The following is a 24956-nucleotide window of genomic DNA, read 5'->3' on the forward strand; positions in this document are numbered from 1 at the left end:
AGAGGTTACTGGAAAGGGAGAAGGAAGGCAGGGGAACACAACGGAGGGGGAGGGAGTGGAAGTGGAGGAGAGAAAGAAAGGAGGAGAAAGCAGTTGAGAGGACACGTGACATGGTTATCAAAAGATGAGATGGATGATTGAAGGAGATACGGGAAACAGAACGCACGTTTAAGAAAACACAGGAAGATACTGCACACGTAACAATTTGAAGACATGGAGACGTTTTATTGCTTATATTTTAAATTGCTAAATTTAAAGAAAAATCTCTCTGACCTATGACCCATGGTCAAGTCTGTGCAGGCTGTGCTTTGGTCTGTTCTCATGGCCAAGTCCCATAACCTCCCATTCCCTCTCAGAGAGTATCTTCTTGTGAAGTGACTATGAAAGTGAACTTTTGTCTTGCATATTAATTTGTGGGTACATTAACTTACAGAAGAAATAGGAAAAAACCCTTAGATCACATTGCCTTGAGTTTATATGACATATTTAAAGGCTTTTCATTGACATAATCCTTAATCTTTACAGTATCACTTTGAGGTAGATAGAAGATCTGTAGTTTTACCCCCATTCTGTAAAAACAAAATTAAAGTGAAAACAAGAATTAAATGGTATACACACAAAATCTAGAGTAGGATGATTTGCCTTAGCTGTCCTGATTAAATCAGGGGTAACAAAACTAAGCTAATTCCGTACTTTGTGATTGATGAAAATGTTTAAAGTTGTCCAAACTACAAGCAGGTTCAATTTGGCCAAATGAAACCACATTTCAAACTTAATCTGCTGAGTGCAAAGCTATAAAGATTATGCTCTGGTTAATCTTTTAGTTCTATTACTCTTTATCTGATCATTGTCCTTTGCGATGGAGATTAGCCCATAATTGCTATTGTCTGTTGACATCATCATTTTTGCTGCTAAATTTTGGCTGAAAGAGTGTCTGTCCCACAGGTGAATTACAGTCAAGAGCTTCAGGGCACAGCCTTGCTTTCCATTTGCTCTCCACAACAGCAATCCTAAGGGTACTTCATAGATCCTACGATTCCAGGTCTCTTTGTGACACCATAAAGTTAGTAGCCAGTAAAGTGTGGTGTGATGCAGCAGGCACTGGGGAGAGAGAAATGGGCAGGAGGAGACACATTTCTTGCCTTCGGGGCACTTAATGTGGCTCACAAAATTGTCTGTTTCTTCTTTTTAAAACTTGCATTTCTTTGGCTTGTCTGTCTTCTAGTGAATATTATTTTTCTGGTTTCTATTTCTTTACACTGTTGTGTCATTTGCTCATTACTCTTTAAGTATTGAACTAAATAAACCCTAGAGTATTGCAAATCTGTATTTCCCTCAGAAAAGAATGTGCTCATTACCCAATGATGTAATATTCCACTGGCCTTCACAACTGAACAAGCAAAACTTTCTACGGTAAATTTGTTTTTCCAAGGCATTTAAAGTAAATCATGTGGTTTATAGCCCAACATGAAGCAAAATCTTCCCCAGAAATACAGCATTATTGGCAAAATCCTCAACAATCACTGAGCCTCAGGGCCAAATGTGACAATAGGGGAAGAACAGGACTCTGAGTAGTAAATGTGACTGAAATACGAATAACAAAACGTGTGGTTTTCCAGACTCACAGAATATTGGAAGACAAAACCGTGAGCACATTATAATATGCAAGAGAAGGGCTGAAAGTTGCCACTAAATTATGTGTTTTTCTGTAGCCACGCAGCTATCCTGGCACTTCGCTCCTTGTTTTTCAGATTTTCATTCTTTATTGTCTGTAATTTGGCCTGAACTGTGAGTCTCTGGTGCTCCTCCAACATGTTACTGCAAAACTGCTGCAGCTGAAAGGACAAAGAGACGGTTAGTCCATCAGTGCAATTGAACTTCTCACTTAGGCACAGTAAGACAAAGTTCATGTTAAGTAGCGACATGATCTTGTGAATGGATGATGACAGTTGGAATGAGTAGAAATGTCTGTCCCTATATGGTGTGTCCCTGAGGAGACTGTGACTGAGAAAATGTGATGAAGACCACACCTGTCCTGAAGAATCCGATGCAGACTGGAAGCTCCAGGAAGTAGGAACTTTGTCTATTCTACTCACTGCTCTATTCCCCAAGCACATAGTAGGTGCTCAATAAAGATTTCCAGAATGCATATTGGATATTATACAAGAGTTGTAGACAGAGACACAATGAGACCTTTCCTTATTTCAAAAGAAACTTTGCAACTTCCAAAGTTCAAAACTGGTACACAACATCCATGTCTTTACAAATGTTATCCTTTATTTAAGAATATTTATAGTGGATTCATCCATTGGTTAAATTCCTTCATTGAGTCAGGTCAAGCATTCAGTTATGGGAATGTTTGTTGCAATATTACATTCAAGCCAGACAGATCCCAATTGAATAATTGGGATAATAATAATTGAACTGAATAAATCATATTCCAAAAGTCTATTTCTGTGTCATTGGATTATAACTCAGAACACACATTACCGTAAAATGACAGTGTACCCTACCAGCTCACAAAAGGTCACATAAACCCTAATGTACTTGAAATTAGGTAGTAATAGGGTTGTCAAGCCTAACTACAATGCAAAAGACAAATAAGGTTCTAGGAAAAAGTAGATTAAGGGGCCAGGAGTAAACTTCCCATCCTCTCCCACACCTGGGCATTCCTGCCAGGCAGTGGGAGCCACACACCAGCAGCACCACCCACGATCGAGCACCTGCAGTGGGTTGGAGGGGAGTGTGGGTCTGTGGGACTGTGTGTGTGGGGCTTCACAGGTGCTTGAGAGCACGAGTGAGGACAGGCTCCAGCAGGGTGGAATAGAAAGACCAGAGTAAGAGATAAGGAGAGTGTATAAAAACTGTGCTGGTGTGGAGGGAAAAGGGATTCATATGACTTTCTTTTCATTTACCACTTTTAGTAATTGTTTTCAATATTATCATGTGAACCAATACATTGCAGTAGGACTGCTGGTCATTAACAGCTTTTTGACAAAGATATTCATGGTAGCTAACTCTTTTCAAAATTACAATAATTTAACTACTGCTAAATCCATTTTTGCATTTTTTTAATGAACTATCAGTGATTATAGAATTTTGGAACTTTGGGGATTGCTAAAGTTATACAAACTTCATTCATTCGTTCAACAACAACAAAACTACTGGGTTTTGTAGAGATAAAGATGAACAGAGGCACTTTTGAAGATATCAACACAAACTCAGTTGATTCTAGGAGCTTTTGTTCCAGGATTTTTGGGTGTGCCCCTCACTCTCTTGTCTGGGGAATCCTTGATAAATCAGGTCCTGACAGCTCAGCCTCAGGCAGGCCAAAACCCAAACAAAGATCGTTCCTTCAGGAATTACCAGTTCTTCCTCTCTCTCTCATAGTAACAACTATATAGGATGATTTGGGAGCACAGAGGAGGAGAGGGTGTAAATTAGTTAGTTAAAAATTTCCTAGAGGGCTTCCCTGGTGGCACAGTGGTTAAGCATCCGCCTGCCAATGCAGGGGACCACGGGTTCAATCCCTGGTCCAGGAAGATCCCACATGCAGCGGAGCAACTGGGCCCCTGCATCACAGCTACTGAGCCTGCACTCTAGAGCCCGTGAGCCACAACTGAAGCCAGCGAGGCACAACTACTGAAGCCCGCGTGCCTAGAGCCCATGCTCTGCAACAAGAGAAGCCACTGCAATGAGAAGCCCGCATGCAGCAACGAAGACCCAATGCAGCCAAAAATAAATAGATGTATTAAAAAAAATTTCCTAGAATATGTGGTTGAAGCAGGGTCTTAAAGGAGGATTAGGAATTACCCAGGCAAGGACAGGCATGAGGAGGGCACCCCAGACAGAAGGTAGAGTGTTTCTGAAATCTGGGAAATGTGCAACAACATGATAATTTAAGAAATTCTGTTAAGTGGTACAGTGTAACTAGAGGAAAAGTGTTCGGGGGTACCTATGCCTCTTATTCTCTGACACTGGTTGGTGAAGTGGGCAAAAGTGAAGCTAGGGAGTAACGCAGGGGCCAGATTATGAAGGGCTTCATGTGCTAATGAAAAGATTTTAAAATTTCTTCTAAAAACTATGATGAGATACTGAAACTTTGGGAGCAGGGCAATGACCGGCAGTGATGTGATGGATGGGATGGAGGGAAGAACAGCCTACGCCAGGGAGCCCGGGCCATAGTCTACTGCAAGAATTCAGGTGAAATACAACCCTCCATGAACAAGAAAGGTCTCTATTTCAAGAGCAAGACAGAATTAAAAGACATTTCCTGGGCTTCCCTGGTGGCACAGTGGTTGAGAGTCCGCCTGCCGATGCAGGGGACACGGGTTCGAGCCCTGGTCTGGGAGGATCCCACATGCCGCGGAGCGGCTGGGCCCATGTGCCACAACTGCCGAGGCCCGCGTGCCTGGAGCCCGTGCTCTGCAACGGGAGAGGCCACGGCAGTGAGAAGCCCGCGCAACACAATGAAGACCCAACGCAGCCAAAAATAAATAAATAAATAATAATTAAAAAAAGACATTTCCTGCACAGTGATAATACCATCAATGGGGCATAGAATGTAACAATTCAGAAAAGCATATTATTTTTAATTTTAGCAACTCCAAACTACACAAAAAATGGCTTCTAAATTGTCTTTATAATGCACAATATCTATAGTACTTACCTCTAAGATCTGTAAATCCGTACTTATGGTTCTCCCTATTACGTATAACAGAGTAACCAACGATTGTGTTCCATACCTACAAAGCAACGAGATGCTAATCATGAGTGGGAAATGTTTGGCAAGACAAAGCTACAGAGCAGATAAATGCTAAGTATACAGCCCTTATTAATTCCTAACTCCCAAATCTAAGCAAAACCATATATGAACTTGTTTAGCTTCATCTTTTCATAGAAAATTCATGCTATAGGAAAGTCTATTAGCACAAAGAATTATAGTTTAATATTGATTTGTGTAACAGATAGTTTTAAAAGTTTCATTTAAATATAAAAAGCTGTTCTTAAAAACAGTAACAACAACTGTTTTTATCTTTCAAAATGAAGTGGTTAGAACAGATGTCACATACCCAAATTAAGAAATTTTAAAAGAGAATAGGTAGGGCTTCCCTGATGGCGCAGTGGTTGAGAGTCCGCCTGCCATGCAGGGGACACGGGTTCGTACCCCGGTCCGGGAAGATCCCACATGCCGTGGAGCGGCTGCGCCCGTGAGCCACAGCCGCTGAGCCTGCACGTCCGGAGCCTGTGCTCCGCAACGGGAGAGGCCACAACAGTGAGAGGCCCGCGTACCGTAAAAAAAAAAAAAAAAAAAAAAAAAAAAGAGAATAGGTAAATACTCAAAGTATACCCCTTAAAAAGTGTAGTTAATATAGAATCAGTTTCAGAAACGCTGACTAAAATACCCTGAAAGCTTATTGAAACTTCTGCATTTGTATATGCTTTTTGGAAAGAGATTCTCAAAATGTTGGTGATCCCTGAGGGCTAAGTACTCTGGCTTTCCTTAAGCTCCCTCAAACAGGTATGGTAACTGAAACTTCCCCTTTAGTTTAGTGACCTTGAATAACTGACAAGAATTGTCTGAAAAACAGCCATGAAATGTTGCTATGGAAAAACAGCAGATACATACCTGCTCCAAGTGTTGCTGTAGTTAAAAAAGTAAAGAAAGACTTTTGGATGCATTAAAAAGGAAAGAAAATTTAAAAGGTTAATACAATGGCCTGGACAAGAAAGGGCTGAATCAGGATTCTGTCTTGATAGTTGATAGTTAACACATACAATTGGTTTACTTCAAAAATGTATACTTGAAATGAAAAATTGTAAGAGTTAACATTGGCATGATATGCAGACAAAGGTGAGAGAAACACAGTGCTTTTGTCCTTTTTAAGTTTCCAGCTATAACTTAAGCTGAGTCTACTTCAGCAAAGTGGAGAATAAGAGACTGTCTACATATAATTCAGGCAACCAAATCTGTTTCTACGGGGAAAGAAGAAATATTTCTTAGTTCTTCATTTTGGTTGGCCAGGTTTAAAAAGCCTGTGAAATGACTCAAGAAATTTGACAAAATTTGCAAAGAAACTGAGTTCCAGACTTAAAAAAAAGTAGGAAACAAAAGAAAACTACCTACATTGCTAAATGTGTGCTTTTTCTACCAAATACAGGAGAAAGGTTACCCCAGAGGCAGGGCTGGGTTTGAAGTTACCTTGTGGCAACTTATAAATTGTAAAACTGGGGAATAACATATAGTTAGAAGCATTGGGATGGAGATTAAATGAGATAATGTACACTGAAGCACCTATCAGGGTGCCTGGCACACTTCATTCCTTCCTGTTCTTGAAAGTTTCAAGAGTAGATATTTTTGAGACAGATGATTTATCCTTCTGGTTGAGAGAGCAATCTCTCTGAAACAGTACTCAACAAAAATATATACATTACAGATAGCTTAGCCCACCAGTAGTCAAAGGTATTAACATGAAGACAGGAGGCAACATTTGTCACGATAGTTGCCCTTTCAAGAAATTGATAATATTCAGTGCTAGTCAGCGTGATTTGGGACTCTAGCCCATCTCACCTTCTGCTTCTCTCCTTTCTCACATTTGCCCTCCCCTCCCATCCCTTCCCCTGCCATGTCTGATTTCCTGCAGCAAGCTTGGCCACTTAGGCAAGCATGGAGGCAGCCAGGTTATCTCGCCTGACCCAGTGATAGGCAGTGAAAATGGGCCCTCCAGTGCTTGGACCCAGCGCTCCGATAACATCTTAATTCTCTCAGTTCGTTCCAATTTAACCCTTTCAACTCTATGTTCCCCATCATGAAATACAACAGAGTAGAAGTAAAAATGAGTGTAAGTTTCTGCTATATTTAAAAAGGATAACCAACAAGGACCTGCTGTATAGCACAGGGAACTCTGCCCAATGCTATGTGGCAGCCTGGATGGGAGGGGAACCTGGGGGAGAATGGATACCTGTATATGTATGGCTGAGCCCCTTTGCTGTGCACCTGAAACTATCAGAGCATTGCTAATCGGCGAGGCTCCAATTTAAAATAAAAAGTTAAAGAAAAAAGAGTGTAAGTTTTTCAAGCATAGGACTTTAGCCAGTATCACATATTTGGAGAAGAAATAAGGGGTTTGGTGAAGAAGAGGGTAAGATTCGTTTTGGATCAGTTGAGTTTGAAAGTGATGATACCTTGTATTCTATATTCAAATAAAGCTAGGGTATTGCTGTAGGCGGTGAAGCCTGAATCATTTTATGAAAGCCAAAAGCAACGTAACAAGCATGAAGCAAACATCATTTCTACCACATCCAATAAGAAGTCACAAAAATCCTATTGTTTCGTGTCTATTCACACATTTCTTCATAGGAGCTATGCACAAGGGCAGGTTCATACCGATTTCTCTGTAACCTGAAAGATGTCTTTATGGCTAGTGGAAGCTCCCTCACTGGGATCAGTATCCAAAAGATCACCTCTCATCTAACAATTAACTAAATACCCCACAGCCACCAGTGCAGTGCCCTGCACGTGGGACTGAGAAGCAGTATCAAACCAAAGTTGTTTTACTCAAGCAAGTGTTCCAAGATATATATTCAGATTAGGCTCTCTGGGAAGAATCTGGGGCCTGGCTAAGGGGAGCAGATGTTCCTGGACTGCTGTTGGCAGTGTCTCAACTCTAACGCTTGACCAGCCCTATTGCCTCCTTTCCAGGGCCCTAAGCTCCAGCCAGTTATGACGATCAGTCCCAAGTCAGACTCTCAGCCTTGCCCCCAGGCAATTACTGGTGTCCTCCCTTCCATGTAGAAGGTGAGTTTTTCCACCTGCTTGTTCAAATCCCCTTTCTTCTCTTTTAATCCCTAGAGCACTCTCCAACTGTCCTCTGTAACATTTATCAGAGACCGTGTCTTAATCACTTTATAACCCCCAAAAACAGCTTGAACTAACTGTGCCTTGGCATAGAAAAACCAGAACTTCTTATTACCAGAAAGAACTTTACAGCTGATCACATACAACATCTTTGATTTTATGCAAGAGGAAACCAAGGCCTAAATGTTAACTCATAGGCCATCAATAGATAAATGTTGTTCTAGTTACAGTTCCAGATGAGAGGGTTAGAGAATTTAGTTTCTCATTTGTCTTTCGCTTGGAACGACTGATCTACTGGCAGAATGACACTTTGTTTACATTAGCATAGACGGTACATAGCAGGATTACAGTGACAAGACGCCGGGCTAGATGCTAGATTTCCTTCTGATGGGCTTCTTGGAGCTTTATGATGTTAACATATACTGTGAATTTGTGGAGGTTAAAATAGACAGTTTCCAAACCGATGGGCTACTGTCTCCTTTGTTCATAGAAGGCTTGGCGGTGTCTCCATGAATAATGCTCAGTGAAACACACGGGAGAAATACCAGTTTCAAAGCTAATTTGCGAATGATCGGTCACATTATAGCAAATTTAAAATAAATCCTTTTCACTTAAATAACATCAAATTTAATTTGTCATCGCATTTGTTTACTTACACTTTTATACTACCTCTATCATTTTATGAAGACTGGTGGCATACAAATATTCATGTCAAATATAATGGTTTAATAAGTGCTAAGTAAATATTCTGATGTACAAAGAATAAGGTAAGCATTCCTGTGCCGTTTTAATGTATGTAACATTTTAATTATTAACTTGAACTTTTATTTCCTCTTAACAATCCATATATAACATTACTGTCTGTTCAAAATCATTTGCAAAATTCAGCAAGACTGGTGACTATAAATTGCATCCTAAAAATAAATGTTTTAGATGTAGAAGGCAAATTTATTTGAGTCTCAAAGACTTTTTGTAGCAGAATGTGTAAGAGGAGTGAACTGAGCTTAATGTATCATAAACAGAAAAGGGAAGGCATCTATTTTATGAGCATAGCGTTTTGTTGATAAAAGATAAAAACATTTAAGCCATGGTTAAAAGTGAATGCATTTAGAATTCTAGGGCTTCCCTGGTGGCGCAGTGGTTGAGACTCCGCCTGCCGATGCAGGGGACACAGGTTCGTGCCCCGGTCCGGGAAGATCCCACATGCCGCGGAGCGGCTGCGCCCGTGAGCCATGGCCACTGAGCCTGCGCGTCCGGAGCCTGTGCTCCACAAGGGGAGAGGCCACAACAGTGAGAGGCCCGCATACCGCAAAAAAAAAAAAAAAAAAAGGAAAAAAAAGAATTCTAAGACCTTCTTAGGGATAATGAAATACCTGTTTAGAGTTCTTTTTTTTTTTAAAAGGAAGTCCTTCTATACTCGTATTTAATACAGTTAAATCATTTAAATTGCTAGACAATGGACTTTTTAGAGAGCGCTGCAAACATGTCTCTGTTCTCCAAATGCAGAAAAAAGTTCTTCTGAGGAATAAAAATTAGCACACACTTAAATTAAGAGCAATCTTTCCCATGGGTTGCTCAAAGCCATTTGGGGGGCTTAACTAGTTTCATGTGCTGTGTATGGTATAGAAAGAGAGGAGAAATAAATTGAGAGGCTGTTTTACCCCTTAGAGCAGTGTTGTCCAGTTGAATTCTCTCGAGGACAGAAATGCTCTCTATCCGAGCTGTCCAGTATGGTAGCTACTGGCCACACTGAGTACTTAAAACAAGGCTACTACAACAGATGAACTGAATTTTTTTTTTTTGGTTGTGCCACAAGGCCTATGGGATCTTAGTTCCCCAACCAGGGGTCGAGGATTGAACCTGTGCCCCCTGCAGTGGAAGCGTGGAGTCCTAACCATTGGACTACCAGGGAATTCCCTGAGGAGTTGAAGTTTCAATTTTATTTAATTGTACTTAATTTAAATTTAAATAGCCATATGTTGGCGGGTAGCTATCATATTGAGCAATGCAGGTTTAGATAATTTTTTAATCCAGTGTCAATTGGTTCCATGTTAAACTACACCGGGGTCACCTGGGGTGCTACAGAAAGGTAGAGATTTTGCACCCTATTCTGGCAGATTCTGATTTTCAAGGGGTAGAGTGGGCTTGGGAGTCTTTAGGTGTATGAACCACCTAAACCTGCATCTTTCTCAGGGCCCGGCAGGGCATCTGAAGGCATGGAGACTGTGACAGGCTGCGGTGATTACAAGCTGGGTCCTCAGGAAAATCATCACTTATTTTTTAAAGGAGCTGTTCTCTCAGCAGTTTAATTCCAAAATTGCTGCTAGATTGTTCCACAGGATGCTCTGGAATAAAACAGTCAGGGCCTGTAGCTGAAGTGAATGATCTTGAGCAAAATGATCACGGCAGCAAGAGGGCAGATGGCTTCCAGTCCAGGCAAAGCTAGGCATGTCAGCCCAAGAGGCGGCATGATGGGGGTCAGAGCTTTAGATGCAACCTCCAGGGAGAGAGAACAGAATGTAATAGACAGCCCTACGAGGCTGGAACCTCTGAAACCCCATGGAACAAGGCGACCTGAGTAAATACTTCTGATTTATACCCAACTCTCAAATTCCCACTGGGAAGTAGGACCTGGGAAGGAGGGCATTACCTTTAATGACTTAAACAAAAATGGAAGACATAATTTACCCCCAAGGTCATAAGGCTCTCTGAACAATGAACCTAGAATGATAATTTAAAACAAGAGATAAGGCCAATTTCCTCAATATTGTGAGTATGCTATGCATGTCCCCCTGATGAGCCAGAAAAACGGTACTGTACAAAAGAGCTTTTATCTACATGTTTAAAATTTCTGATTTAAAAATACATTTTTGGTGTATTGTAAAGGTGTTCAATACATGTCCATGAAAGAAAAACATTCCATTATTTTGCTGTATAAGAGAACCATATTCAGATTCTTAAACATTTATATTCTAAATATATCTTCTGTTCCAAAGACCTAAATTTATTTGCAAAAAGTATCTTCCAACTTTACAGCTGTGTATGTACCTGAACTGTTGTCTACTCTGATCTGCTAACTCTTCAGTATGTGAATAGTTGTAGGACATATTATTCAAGGCTTTTAAGAATGTTATGGTTCAGGCTTTCAGAGACTGTGAAGCTGGGGAGATCCTGGCCTGGAGAAGGATGCTGTCAGATCTCTTTGTCTTCCCAGCCCTTCGACCCTCCCCTGAAGCCCCTCAATAAAATGGCTTGATCCACCCTCCCACCCCTCGCAAAACGAACGTATTGTTAAGTCATGTTCTAGAAAGAGCAGCTATCGAGGGTATGCTGCCTGACTTGTGCATTTCAACGTCTATTTTACCTGGCAGGCTGTAGCAAGCAGATTTAATCTTAAAAGGTGAGAAACATAAAAAGTTCAAGAACATGGAAGTCAGATACATAAAGGGAATCTGACAAAAGGCACAAGCAATATCCAAGCTTATGTAGTAATGAACATTGCTGTTTCTTAAAGATATGGCGATGTACTTCACAAAAGAAATGAATGGATGATGTACACTCACACCAAAAAACGTGACTTGCTCTAATCTGTGTCTCTGAAGACAAGATTCTTAGTGGGCACAGTGGGAAATCGAGGTAGATAAGTACCCCATGCAAATCTACATTCACAAAAAAAGCCAAAACTGAGGATAAGTGACCTTATCTTTCACACAGCTAGTTTGTGGTGAGACTAAACGCAGGAAAATTGATCTAGTTTTCTAGTCAATGCAAAGGACTTCAGTGACCTGGCCGGACTAAAGTTGAGCCACTAGCACCAAACCAATGAACTAAATGAAAGAGAGGTCTCACATTTCCTCCTTACCTTTCACTCACAGCTTGCCAATTGTTGATTAAAAAGTCCTTTGCAACGTATCGGCCAACTTCAGAGGCTGCCACAGCTTCGATTATATTTGTTTCATTAAAAGTGAATGGAGATGTAGTGATGGCATACTCCATATATCTGTAAAAGTGCATGTGGCAGAAAATAAATACGTAAACATTATCCAATGGAAAGAGTAAATTTAAATAAATGGAGCTAAAATCCCATATGGTTCTAAGTTACTGAATTATAAGTATGTTTCATATTAATTCTTATATTAGCTCATTTCTATTTTTCTCCCTTTGGTTTATTAATTGCATTCCTCCACCAAGAGCCCTTTCAAGGTAAGTTGTAATCATCACCTGTTAAGTATCCACGGATCTTTACTGCAGCTCATTGCATAAGCAAGTTGAATCCTTTCTTCTTCCTTCGTTTTATTATTGTAGATATTTAACAAAAAATCCCATTCTTTATCATTTCCCAAGGCAATGCCATAACATAAAATCACATTTTTAATCGGATAAGGTATTCTGTAAGGTATAACATGCAATGATATTTTTCATAGCAGTTAAGTTATATGTTAATCTAGGTTGTCATATATTTAGAAGTATAAATCTAGAAAAAATGTCTGTGATCTCAGATATAAATATCAAAAGTAGGAATCTAGAGAAGCAATCGTGAAAACTGTCATTCAGACCTCCATGAGACAATTGTGTGTGTGTGCTTTTTAAAGGACATTTGAAAAAAATAGTAAGAGAGAGAGTATCTAAGTAAAAACAAAATGTTCATTCCCAGAGTAAGAGCATCAAAAGGAAGAGAAATTGTTGGTGCTGAAACAGGACAAAAAGAAGGGCAATTACAATATTACACTTACTCATTCTCTGGATGGTTCATCCAGTTTCTGAAAAGGTCTCTTGACAGCTGAAGACAGTCCTCAAGACCCAACCAACACGCAGTTCCAAAAAGTTTTTCCAGTGATATTCTTGAAGGAAATATCAAAGAAAAACATATTTTTCATTACTGCATTGATTTTTTCTGCCGCCAAGAATATGTGTTTCATAAAAAGATGGGTATTTGAAAACATCCTTCCAATAACATCAGGTTTGTTAAAAAATAGCCTTTGTGGATGGCAACTGTATTTAAGGTTCAGGGAAATATTTGCTGAGAGGCTCTCAGGCACCAAATAAGCTCCAAGACTGGTACTTTTTGAAAGTAAGAAATAAATTACTGCCTTCCTTCATCTCCCTCAAACACACAAGGGTGTACACACATGCCACATCTGTTATCAATTTATTTTTCCTCCCTTACAGATGAAAAAAAATGGCTTTTAAGTATCTGATATAACACACTTAAAAATAAAGTTCTTTCTCTACACATGAGAGCAGAGGGAATGGTTTATTTCTCTCCTTTGACAGCGAGCCTCTCCTGGCTTAAGCTTCTGTTTCTTCCTCCTGACTATTAACGTTGTCTCCAGAAAAAGAACGGAGGTTTCTGCTTTGTTTTTATAGCTGAGCAGAGGTACACATTACCATTGCAAACGAAATAAGTTCAAAAGAACATGGAGAAGAACAATGATAAATCCAGATGAGCGGTGCCTTGAGGTGTTGCAGTTTGGAGTAAGAGGTAAAGGAATTCAAATGGGTCAGGAGTTTCCGGAAAATGCCAAGAGGCAAATTTCCATTGCTCCACCCTCCCTCCAGTTTCATCCCAGCCTGGCCTGACCTTCTGATAAGCAGAGGTAGAATCTCCAGGGGGGAGACCTTCTGAGAGACAGTTCTGAGCACTCATTTACACATTTACTCCTCTCCCCACCCACCCCAAGCTGGCAGCAGCAAGATGGAATTCTCTGGAAGCACAGTCTAACTCCCTGAGATTGCTCTGAAGAGAACTGGCCCAGGGATGCTACAAAAAGCAGGTCACTTCAGGCCAGTTTAGGAGAGCCAAGGCCATGGCTGGTTAACAAAGGTGCTGCCTGGTTGGGCCTTTCTGTTTGCCTATACAACTTGCCTACCCACTTTCCATCCTAGCTCATCTCTGCTGTCTTCCATCCATCTGTAAATCCAACCACATTGTTTGTCCATTCACACGCCTAGCTCTAAAATTTCTCCCCTCTCAGAAGGACACTTGTGAGAGAGAATAACCCCACCTTTTGTATTTCTTACTTGGTCTAATTGGTTTCGGCTTGATGTTGACTAGAGCTGTAAATATAATCCCTGTACCATTCATTGTTGGCCACAGATTCCCTCGCTAAATCTGGAAGCCCAGCCTACACACACAAACCTTGTGTCACAGGGAGGCCAGCGGTACTGCAGCCCTGTTTTGCCTTTCACCCCCTTTCCAGAGCAGCATGACAACAGGCATAGTCCCCTAACCGAACCAACGATGGGGAAATCGTTTGCAATACTTGGTCATGCTCACACACAGATGACTGATACAGTTCACTATCAACCTCCCTAATCATAGCTGCATAATGTTAGAATTTCTGTCTGACATAAATAATGGAACTTTTCCCTCTGTCATCAAGAATATACAGAGGGGATTTTTTTCCCCGTGTATCCTTCCTGTACCCTTCAATTTGTTTGTATAGGCTGGTTTTTCTTAACACAACCCTTCATCAATAGTACAACATACTTAAGATTTCAACCAGTAGCCTAAGATTGGAGAATATAAAGCTATAAATTCCTGTGTGTACTTGTATGTACTTCGCAGGTAAATTAAGATTCCCAAACTACTATTTCCTATTAGGATACATGTAGCTCACCAATCCCAAATCTACTATTCTCAAATGGCACACAAATCTCTCAGTGAATCATAACTATTAGTATCTTATTTTATGAATCTGGAAGCCTATCCATTAATATGAATTATTTAATTCAATGATCACTGCTCAAAAAGTACTTACAGAGCTAAATAGTCATCCTGCAATGTTGCCACATTTTCACGAATTATAGTTGAATAAGTATTCCATATTGAGATAAGTCTCTTTAACAGATACCTCTATAAACAATAAAGAAAATATACTGTTAGTTCTGCTCACAACACCCAATTTACACTGCTTTTCTCTTTGTCTGAAAAGACATTAACAGAAAGGTGACAGATATTTCTTCAGAAGTAATCTTTATTTGTCACTAAATGTATAACTTTTAAAACCTCTATAGGTTCAGTTTCCTCAAACGTAAGCAATACGTAAACAATATGATGTGTGTCAGCACACTGCTTGGCACATAGTAGGAACTCAATAAATATCAACCATTCTTATCATTTACTATCACCCAAACATTTCCAGTTGTCTTTAAAATAGGGAAAAAATGGAGAAATATAAAACGAACTTTCTACCTTGAAACTTCCATGCTTAGTATACGTATCTCTAAAAAAACAAGGAATACTGATTTATGCCTTGGATTAATTTAAGCCCTGACTCCAAAATAAAATTTCTTCAATTGAGCTATCGACTGGTAAATAATAAGGTTATAATAGTCCTACACTTACCAATACATCTCTCAGAATAAATTAATGTTATTCGTTGAAATTTTTAAAAACAAACATTAGCTTTTACTTCTTCACTCAAAACCAGTGATCAGATGTTATCAGTGAGCCACCTTGATCCCACCAACAAGTGCCTACTCCTACTGGTCGCCATGCCACATTCAAGTACGTTCCCATCAGCACTTTGTACACTAGATAAAAGAAAGTCTGGAACCCCGAAGTGCTTGCGATCTCGCCTTCAGACTGCCCCAGACTCTCACTTGGAATCATCACCTAACACACTTGCTGTTTTGTTTGCGGCCCTTAACTCTCCGAGGGGCTGCTCCCAAACTTTGGCTTTGGTTTTACCTGTACCATCTTTCTCACGATCACTGTTAAAGATCTAATAACAGAAATTTCCCCTTTTATAGATGTTATTTTCCCCTTTTATAAGGACAAGTTGGCATGGTTATTTCTTCATTCATTAACTCTAATTTCCCCATCTCTCTTCCCAATATCAAAAGCAGCTTCAAAATGTTTACTTTTTTGGAATATAACTCTCTGGTTTTAAGTGCCGGCCCTATAAATCAGAGTATATAAATCATGGATATAGAATTGTGAAAAATCATTCTGTTAGACTAACAATCTTTTAGGGAAACAGCTGTTAATAGATACTATCCTTTTTTTATAAGAAAAAAAAGGCATACCATTTCCATCCACTTCTGGTTTCTTAAGACACATTTATACCTCACCAAGAATTAAGAAACTGTCCAAACTTCTCTCATACTCATCTCCTAGACCAGGTCTATGACTAAGGTATTTTCTTCTAAGAGTAAACAACCATTCCTAAGAAAATGAATATATACAGAACAAACAGACTATTATTTTGGGAAAGACTGCTTTCACAGACACTATCTAAAATATGGAAGGAGGAAGACAGAAATTAAAAAAAAAAAAACCCATCTAACAAAGAATGAAATTACCTTTAATAGTGGATATATATCATGGTTGTTCACATCAGAAACGAGATCCCTGGTCACTAGGTTCACCAAAACTGCATGCCACACTATGATTTCATCTTCTTCAGCAAGGTACTTGGTTAAATCAAGTGCTGTTTCAATCTCTATATAACTGTTTCTGTTTGGTTTAAAAAAAACCCACAGACTCAAAAACTCATATTTGTTCCATGCTTCAGTGCCTGACTTCAATAAGGTATATGAAATCAAGAAGCTAGACGGTAAAAGTCCCATCTCATTGATGAAGTAGAACCTAAGCAATGTGGACAGACCCTCAATTTCAGCTTGATAGGTTCAAGTGCCCAAATTCTTGGAGGTTGTAGAAAATCCAGGCCAAATGTTGGGCTGATTGTCAGGCACTAGAATATTTGTGCATTTGGTATACATTCTTAAGAGACTATAATTTCCATTCAACAAGTATTAATTAAAAGTCATTCTCTATCTAATGCTCTGCCAGATACTAGTAGGAACACAAAACAAGTGAACACAAACAGGACACTCCTGTTGCTTACCAGCGAGGAGCTTATTACTTAGTGAAGAGCTGAGACTTGCACGTAAGAAGGTGTTAATGAAAGGCCCTAGCAGAGGCAACGAATACAATAAAGTAGCAAAGAAGAAAAATATACGCATGTGATGGGAGAGGCAGGGAGGCCTTCTGGAGAAGGAAGTTGAGAAAAGCAGTGAAGGAAGGGTAGGATTGGAATAAGAGAGATAGAGGAAGGCAGTTTAAAGTGGGAATTAGTGTGATGGGCAAGAAGATAAAGTGGGAATTCGTGTGATGGGCAGACCAAGTTAACCGAGGCAGGGAATTTCTTTTATGTGTAGTGAGAGATGGGAGTTAATAGGTAAGGTAAATCAAAAGTGTGGAGAGCCTTGAGTATCCGGATGAAGAGTTTACATGTGGTGGGAAGGTGTTTAAACAGCCGGGGTAACATCATGAAATCAATACCTTAAAATTTTGTTGCAACTGTGCTGCAGAAAACAGAATGGACTTCTAATATAAATAGAATTCTAAAGGACTAAAGGCTGGAAGCTAATGCGATAGGCTAGGCAAAGGGTGATGAAAGCTTGGCTTAGCACGGAAGCAGTGAAGGTAGTAAGTGAGGTGAGAATCCAAAAGACATTCCCCAGAACCCCGGAATGAATAGATAAGACATGATGACTTGATGGGAGATGGAGAGAGAGAGACAGCAGTCAAGGATATCTCTGATGTTTCAAGTGTGGGGATGGGAAAAGTAGTAGTAGCTTCGACAGACAGAGAGAAATTGATAGCAGGAGCAATTTAGAGACAGAAATAAAGTTCAGTGTTTAAGGTACTGAATTTAAATGACCACAGGATAAACAGAAGACAGGAGGAGACAAATAGACATCTAGATTTAGAAGTCATCAACATATCCTTTCATAAACATTTATTGCATACCTTATATCTGCTAGGCACTGTACATGTACATAATAAAATGATCACTGAAACCATCAGAAGGCATGAATTATCCAGAGGAAAGATAGAAGAAAATAACACAACCATGACTGGTCTTAAGGATGCTCACGGCAGCAAGAAAAAGAGAAGTCAGATCCTAGAGGAGAAATAGGTTTGCATATTGGAGCCTCAGGAAGTCAAAAAAGAAGTTTGCAGGAGGATGTGGTTAACAGTATAAAGTCATGATAATCTTAGAGAAATGTTTCAGCAAAGTAGTGAGCAGGGAAATGTGCTGTACATCACATGGGGAAAAGTAGTAAAAAAACGAAGGATAAAATATGCAGACCTTCATTCAAGAAATACAACAGGCCAAAGAAAGAGAGAACATACTGCATCATTTATTATGTGTACTCTTTAATTTTACTGTCTGGAATTTAAGTTCTGAACATATATTCATTTTCCTGGTTAGAAACTTATCAGCAGAGCTTATATTGAGTAAATCCAATATAAATGAAATCAATAATTCTGTAATACACTAAAATTCAGGCTCAATAAAATTATACCTACAGTCATCATCATTGGGTAATAAAAATCACTTCAAAATCTTAATTGATAGTCTATTTAGTTCCAGAAACTTTTTTTTTTTTGGATACATCAATTACTTTATTTCCTTAACTTCCAGTATCTTAGAAAAATATGAATACATCTTCTACAATCTTCCTAAATTTATCCATTTAAACATTTAGGGGCTTCCCTGGTGGCGCAGTGGTTGAGAGTCCGCCTGCTGATGCAGGGGACACGGGTTCGTACCCCGGTCTGGGAAGATCCCACATGCCGCGGAGCGGCTGCGCCCGTGAGCCATGGCCGCTGAGCCTGCGCGTCCGGAGCCTGTGCTCCGCAACAGGAGAGGCCACAACAGTGAGAGGCCCGCGTACTGCAAAAAAACCCACAAAAAAACCCAAACATTTAGCAGTCTTTACAAATGCAAGTCTGAATCACTTGTATTTTACCTAAGTTTTTACTCTTGATTGAGATTTTTAAAATAATGATTCTTATACATTTTGCAATAATCCTATAAATATTTAAACACTATTACTTTTTTCTATTTACATCATCTCTACTGCATCCTTCTAAAGGTTTTCCTTTAAGGGCTTCCTTTTTTTTTTTCTCATGGAAAGGCATTTTATTTTATTTATTTATTTTTACAAATTTATTTATTTTATTTTTGGTTGTGTTGGGTCTTCGTTGCTGCGCACAGGCTTTCTCTAGTTGTGGCGAGCAGGGATTACTCTTCCTTGTGTTGTGTGGGCTTCTCATTGCTGTGGCTTCTCTTGCTGTGGAGCATGGACTCTAGGTGCGCGGGCTTCAGTAGTTATGGCACATGGGCTCAGTAGTTGTGGCTCACGGGCTCTAGAGCGCAGGCTCAGCAGCTGTGACGCATGGGCTTAGTTGCTCCGCGGCATGTGGGATCTTCCCGGAGCAGGATCGAACCCATGTCCCCTGCACTGGCAGGCGGATTCTTAACCACTGCGCTACCAGGGAAGCCCAGGGCTTCCTTTTAAAACATTGAATTTTCTTTGCTGCTCCGTTAAGAGTCTTTCAAAATTTCTCCATAATCAGTTTAAACCTTATTATACCAAAGTTAATTTGATTGAAAATATACGATTTTCATATAATTAACTACCAAGTTTTGACTTGAGAAAGAATATATTCCTTCTTGTCAAATTGTTGTAAAAAACATTGTTTTCTGTGGCTTTCATTTCTAATAGTAGTAGATGTTATTGCTCTTATCCTGATAATGACTTTTTTGAATTGCCTTTTTTTCTAATTCTTTTATTGTTGCAAAATACACATAGCATTTGTCTTCTTAACTGTTTTAAAGTGTATGGTTCGCTAGTATTAAATACATTCATATGTATAACTGATTCACCTTGCTGTACAGCAGAAACTAACACAACATTGTAAATCAACTATACTCCAATAAAAAATTTAAAAAACATACATTCATAATGTTGTGCACCCATCATCTCTATCCATCTCCATAATTCTTTTCATCTTGTGAAACTGAAACTCTGTACCCATTAAACGATATCTCCCCATTGCCCCCTCCCACCCTCCTGCACCAGCCCTTGGCAACCACCAGTCTTTCCGTCTCTCTGACTCTGACTACTAAGTACCTCATGTAAATGGAAACATACAGTATTTGTCTTTCTGTGCCTGGCTTATTTCACATAGCTTAATGTCCTCAACGTTCATCCACGTTGTTGCATATTCTAGCAACTATTATATCATAAATTCCACAATAACCACAGAATTTGATCCTAATCTTAATAAGTTAGGGCCTGTATATACTAAAGAACCAAGTTCATAGTGATGAGGTTATTATTTTTATAAATTTCTCAAGGTATACGCTAAAATGATGAAAGAAAATATACTCACTTAGACAAGGAAAAGGCATCATCAACCAACTGAAGTCTGTGAATAACAGGAATAGCCTGCAAATGAGATCCAAAAATGTTCAGGAAAAGATGAGAACATTTTTAGTGAAAAAATAACTTTCAAAATAATAACAACATTAAAGATCATTGCTGCTTACAAAGCACTTTCATGTGAATTATGTACAGAGAAACGATCATTTCTAAGGATAGTTCCCATAATTTATTTATTATACATCTGCTTTTGATAAGTGATCCCTCTGGACATCAATCATAAGGCTTAAATATGGCTGAGAGTTTTGCCAAAATACTCTGTGAAAAACAGCATGCTAAAAAATAAAACAGGGAGCCAAGTTTAAAGGGCCTCTCCAAAACAGAAAGTATACATTAAATTGTATCACAATGTCCAAATTGTTGTCAGGGGACTTTTTGGCATAGGAAGCCTTAGAGAATATTACTTAGCACTATTTTGGCAATAGTGAGGTACTCTTTTCAATGGTATCTCTCTTCTCAAGAGTTTACTAATTTGACACAATACCACCAACAGAGCCCTTTGAATCATGAAAAGGCAGGAGTCAACTGCCAACCTAACTCCTCAGGCTTCGGTTTGAGCTCCCTGGCATTGTCAGGCCACAGAACTCTGTCTCAGCTTGTGTCCTAAGGGTGCCCAAAGTTTCCTACAGCAGTCCTTCAATACCCCCCCTCAGCATGTTCATATATGTGGTCCCAGAAAATTTATCTTCACAACATCCCTTTAAGCATCTGAACAAGCCAAGCTTAATTCTTTCCTTTGTTGTAGTCACATATCTTTTCTGGCAGTAATAATAACACTTACATTTTCTAGATTAATATTAATAATAGAAATGGAGCTTCCCTGGTGGCGCAGTGGTTGGGAGTCTGCCTGCCGATGCAGGGGACACGGGTTCATGCCCCGGTCTGGGAAGATCCCACATGCCGCGGAGCGGCTGGGCCCGTGAGCCATGGCCGCTGGGCCTGCGCGTCCGGAGCCTGTGCCCCGCAACGGGAGAGGCCGCAACAGTGAGAGGCCCGCGCACCGCAAAAAAAAAAAAAAAAAATAGAAATGTTTTATTTGCTCCGCAATTATGTTGTATGAATAATTGACCCCAGTTTTCCAATAAGTAAATCTACAAGGGTTTCAAGAAATCATAGCTATAATGGCATGACCTAGTGCTTCCATGGCTAAGACTGCCCTTAGAAATTAAAAAGAATTTAGCTACTCTGAAAAAGATTTTTAAATAAAGTATTATTATAACTGTTTTTTGTACCTTTATTCAAAAGACCAATGATAATTTTTAAAAATTACTGATCATGTTCTGAATGCCCAAATTGTGTCAGGCCTCTGTTAAACATACTACACACATCACCTTATTTAATCTTCACAACAACGCTTTAAGGTCTATTACACCCATTATTACACTGATAAGGAACCCAAGGCATGACTGGGTAAACAAGAGGCCCAAGGTCACACATCTGGTAAATGATAAACAAAAATATGAACAGAAGTCTACCTGACCCAGAACCCGAGCTCTGGACCAGTATGCTGTGCACTGCCTCTTCTGCCAGAGAGGCTGCTATGTGACTCACAGAACTCTTGAAGAGAGAGACACCTAAGATATCTTTCAGTTCAACTCTCTAGTTTTATGAATAGAGACTAAATGAACAGCCCAAGATTTCACAGCAGAGCCAACTCTATAGACCTCTAAGCCAGCACCCATCTGCACCAATGGAGATTTGGTTTAATTCAACCAATTAAAATCTGATTGATAATAGCTAGCCAATATTTTAATATTTCTACATTGCATAATAATTTACAGTTGTTTTACAACTTAAAGCAATATTGGATTATTATTGATACCTTGTGAATTAAATTGCCTCCTTTGAGGGAGGGTGAAAATACAGTTTTTAGAAAATTAACATTTTCTAGCATATACGTACTGGTACCTATTATGGGCTTTGAAATCTTAAGTATATGTTTACTTACATCATCTCTAATCCTCATAAGGAATAAGAAAGATATGATATTATCCCCATTTTAAAGTGAAGAAATTGAAGCAGAACATTTAACTTGCCTAAGATAACAAAATTAATGGTTAATAGGGAATTCTTCTGATTTTTTACCTAGAAAGGTAAAATTATTGTGGAAAAGTGAGATTAATGTTCAAAAACACAATGCATTCAACCAAAACCTCTCCTTTCTAAGAATAAGAAAAAAAAATCCAGTATGCCTTGGGGTGAGGGGTGGCAACAGGGGTCAGGTTCCCACCAGACAGGTTGATGAAAGCTCAACCTCTAAAGGCTAGAGAGTGCAATATTAATGATATTTAATAAAAGGTGTAAAAATATAACCTTACCTTAGGATCTTTTTCAAGCTGTTGATTTAATTTCTTCCAACCAAATTTATCATAGTTAACTCTATAATATCCAGTCATATTCAAATTTAAAATCACCCAGTCATGATCAGAATCTGAAACTTGCATTTCAGGGAATACTTCTACAAAGAAACAGGTGACAAGTTTGAAATCGTACATTTTAAAAATATTTTACTACACATCTGTACTACACCCTCTTAATTCTAAACAATAAGTCCAATAAAACAAAAAGTAAAGATATTGTAAAATATGTATTGATCTTACCATATAATTATATTTTTTCACATATAATGGGTTTTGATCAGAAACTTTTCTTTAAAGCTCTATGTTCAACAAGAATGATACAATATTTTAGTTGTAAACAAGATAGCTTTCCAAAAGATAGACATTTCAGGCTTCTCTGGTGGCACAGTGGTTGAGAGTCCACCTGCCGATGCAGGGGACCCGGGTTCGTGCCCCGGTCTGGGAAGATCCCGCATGCCGTGGAGCAGCTGGGCCCGTGAGCCATGGCCACTGAGCCTGCGCATCCGGAGCCTGTGCTTCGCAACGGAAGAGGCCACAACAGTAAGAGGCCCGCGTACCGCAAAATAAAAAAAAAGAAAGAAAGAAAAAAAAAAAAGATAGACATTTCAACATTTTAGTCTCTGCCTTTATATATATATATATATATGTTTACACACACATATATATATACATACACATATATATATTTGCATATATATGTGGAGATATTTTTTAAAATTTGTTACTTACTGCTGCTTTTATCTAGCCAGACTAAAGACTGTGTAGTTCCATTTTTTATCCAAAGGATAGGTACAATCCATGTGTCACTTTTTGGAAAAAAATGAAAAATTCAGTTAATGTTCACACATAAGAATATCAGCTCTGAGCCAATATTAAATAAGATGATAAAATAACTGAACTCAAATTCTTTGGTCATTCCCTGTGGATACGCAGGACTTTGCTCTTAGAATTATTCACTGTTGTTTCAGAAGTCAGTTTTGCTTTGGCTATTTGTTTACTCTCTTCTTGTGTCTTATAGATTTGCTTCTTTTTATAACTTAAGGTAGCTACTAAGACTCTCCTGTATCTGAAATTTTCAAGGCCTGTTTATATTAAATTACAGCCACCTGGCCTTACTCAGGGGTCATTCAAATGCTACAGACAGACCCAAAGCCATCTGTGCCAAGAGAGTTGAATAATCAGTTAAGAAGCAAAAGCTTGACAAACATTTCAAAATGCTTCTCCACCTCAAGCTTTCTCCTTGTCTGAAAAGTGTTCAACAAAAATCAGCCAGATTATTCATATTACTTGAATGCTGGCATTCTTCCCACATTGGTGGACATGACCTCGATGAAGTCGCTGACCACAGGGAGGACATTAGTCATCTGAAGAGACACACTACTTGGAATTTGGGCAATTATTTCCAATCTTGCTCAAACGCTCAAAAGTCTGGTTTCTCAGTCTTTGAACTGAGGGTCTCTGTTTATGTGATAGCTAAGGCCACCTCTTCTCACAAGTCATGAAATATCATAGGGAGAAGGGACCTGCAGGTCTCCTGTTCCCGCCCCTGGGGTTTTAAAGAAAGAGTAGGACAACTTGAAAATTTTGGTGGTGATATATGAAAATTAATTACTCATTTGTGCTGATACTTACTATAATGAGATCTGAGGATCAAAACTTTTATCAAAAACAGTTGGAAGGGCTTCCCTGGTGGTGCAGTGGTTAAGAATCCACCTGCCAATGCAGGGGACACAGGTTTGAGCCCTGGTCCAGGAAGATCCCACATGACGTGGAACAACTAAGCCGTGCGCCACAACTACTGAGCCTACACTCTAGAGCCTGTGAGCCACAGCTACGGAGCCCACATGCCTAAACTACTGAAGCCAACGAGCCTGGAGCCTGTGCTCTGCAACAAGAGAAGCCACCGCAATGAGAAGTCTGTGTACTGCAACAAAGAGTAGCCCCCTCTCACCACACTAGAGAAAGCCCGCACACAGCAACGAAGACCCAACGCAATAATTTTAAATTATTTATTTAAAATAAATAAATAAATAAAGTTATTTTAAACAAACAGTTGAAAATTATCTAACAAGAAAGAGAAGGAAAGGGAAGGAGAAAGTGATGAATGCTAAGCCACTTTATACTTATTATTCCATTTCACTTCTACAACAATCCCCTGGGATATATGTTATTACATTTACTTTATAGATAAGGCAACTGAAACTCAGAGATTTTGAATAAGACTTACCTAAGGTTTGGATTTGGGATCTATAATTCTAACGTTTTAGGTATGACTACAAAAGCACAGATAAGTGCATGGGCAGACATGCACAGAATTATTCCTCAAGGATACAGTCACCATTCAGTTCCGTTTCTAGGGAAGGGAAGACAACACTGCAACAGGATCCCCTTTCTTCTTAACTAACAGGAGGCATTTCAGGCTCTATTTTACTGCCTTTCACACAGAATTCCGACTAATTCATGACCTCTGTCTAAAGGACAGAAGAGAATGC

The 24956-nt window shown here is 39.3% G+C and overlaps 1 protein-coding gene across 1 annotated transcript in view; it reads right to left on the reverse strand.

Annotated features, from left to right (window-relative positions):
• Positions 1–321: 321 nt before the first annotated feature.
• LVRN (laeverin) overlaps positions 322–24956 on the reverse strand; it is an 89401-nt gene continuing 64766 nt past the window's right edge. The window contains exons 11-20 of the mRNA XM_032627441.1: positions 23194–23270; positions 22423–22562; positions 20055–20110; positions 16166–16319; positions 14620–14714; positions 12592–12699; positions 12080–12247; positions 11721–11858; positions 4670–4745; positions 322–1835 (exon numbers count right to left, since the gene is read on the reverse strand). Of these exons, the coding sequence (XP_032483332.1) occupies positions 1695–1835; positions 4670–4745; positions 11721–11858; positions 12080–12247; positions 12592–12699; positions 14620–14714; positions 16166–16319; positions 20055–20110; positions 22423–22562; positions 23194–23270 (1153 nt within the window). The 3' untranslated portion in view covers positions 322–1694. The remainder of the gene's footprint in view (positions 1836–4669; positions 4746–11720; positions 11859–12079; positions 12248–12591; positions 12700–14619; positions 14715–16165; positions 16320–20054; positions 20111–22422; positions 22563–23193; positions 23271–24956) is intronic.

This window comes from Phocoena sinus, chromosome 3 (genome assembly GCF_008692025.1).
Source record: "Phocoena sinus isolate mPhoSin1 chromosome 3, mPhoSin1.pri, whole genome shotgun sequence".
NCBI lineage: Eukaryota > Metazoa > Chordata > Mammalia > Artiodactyla > Phocoenidae > Phocoena > Phocoena sinus.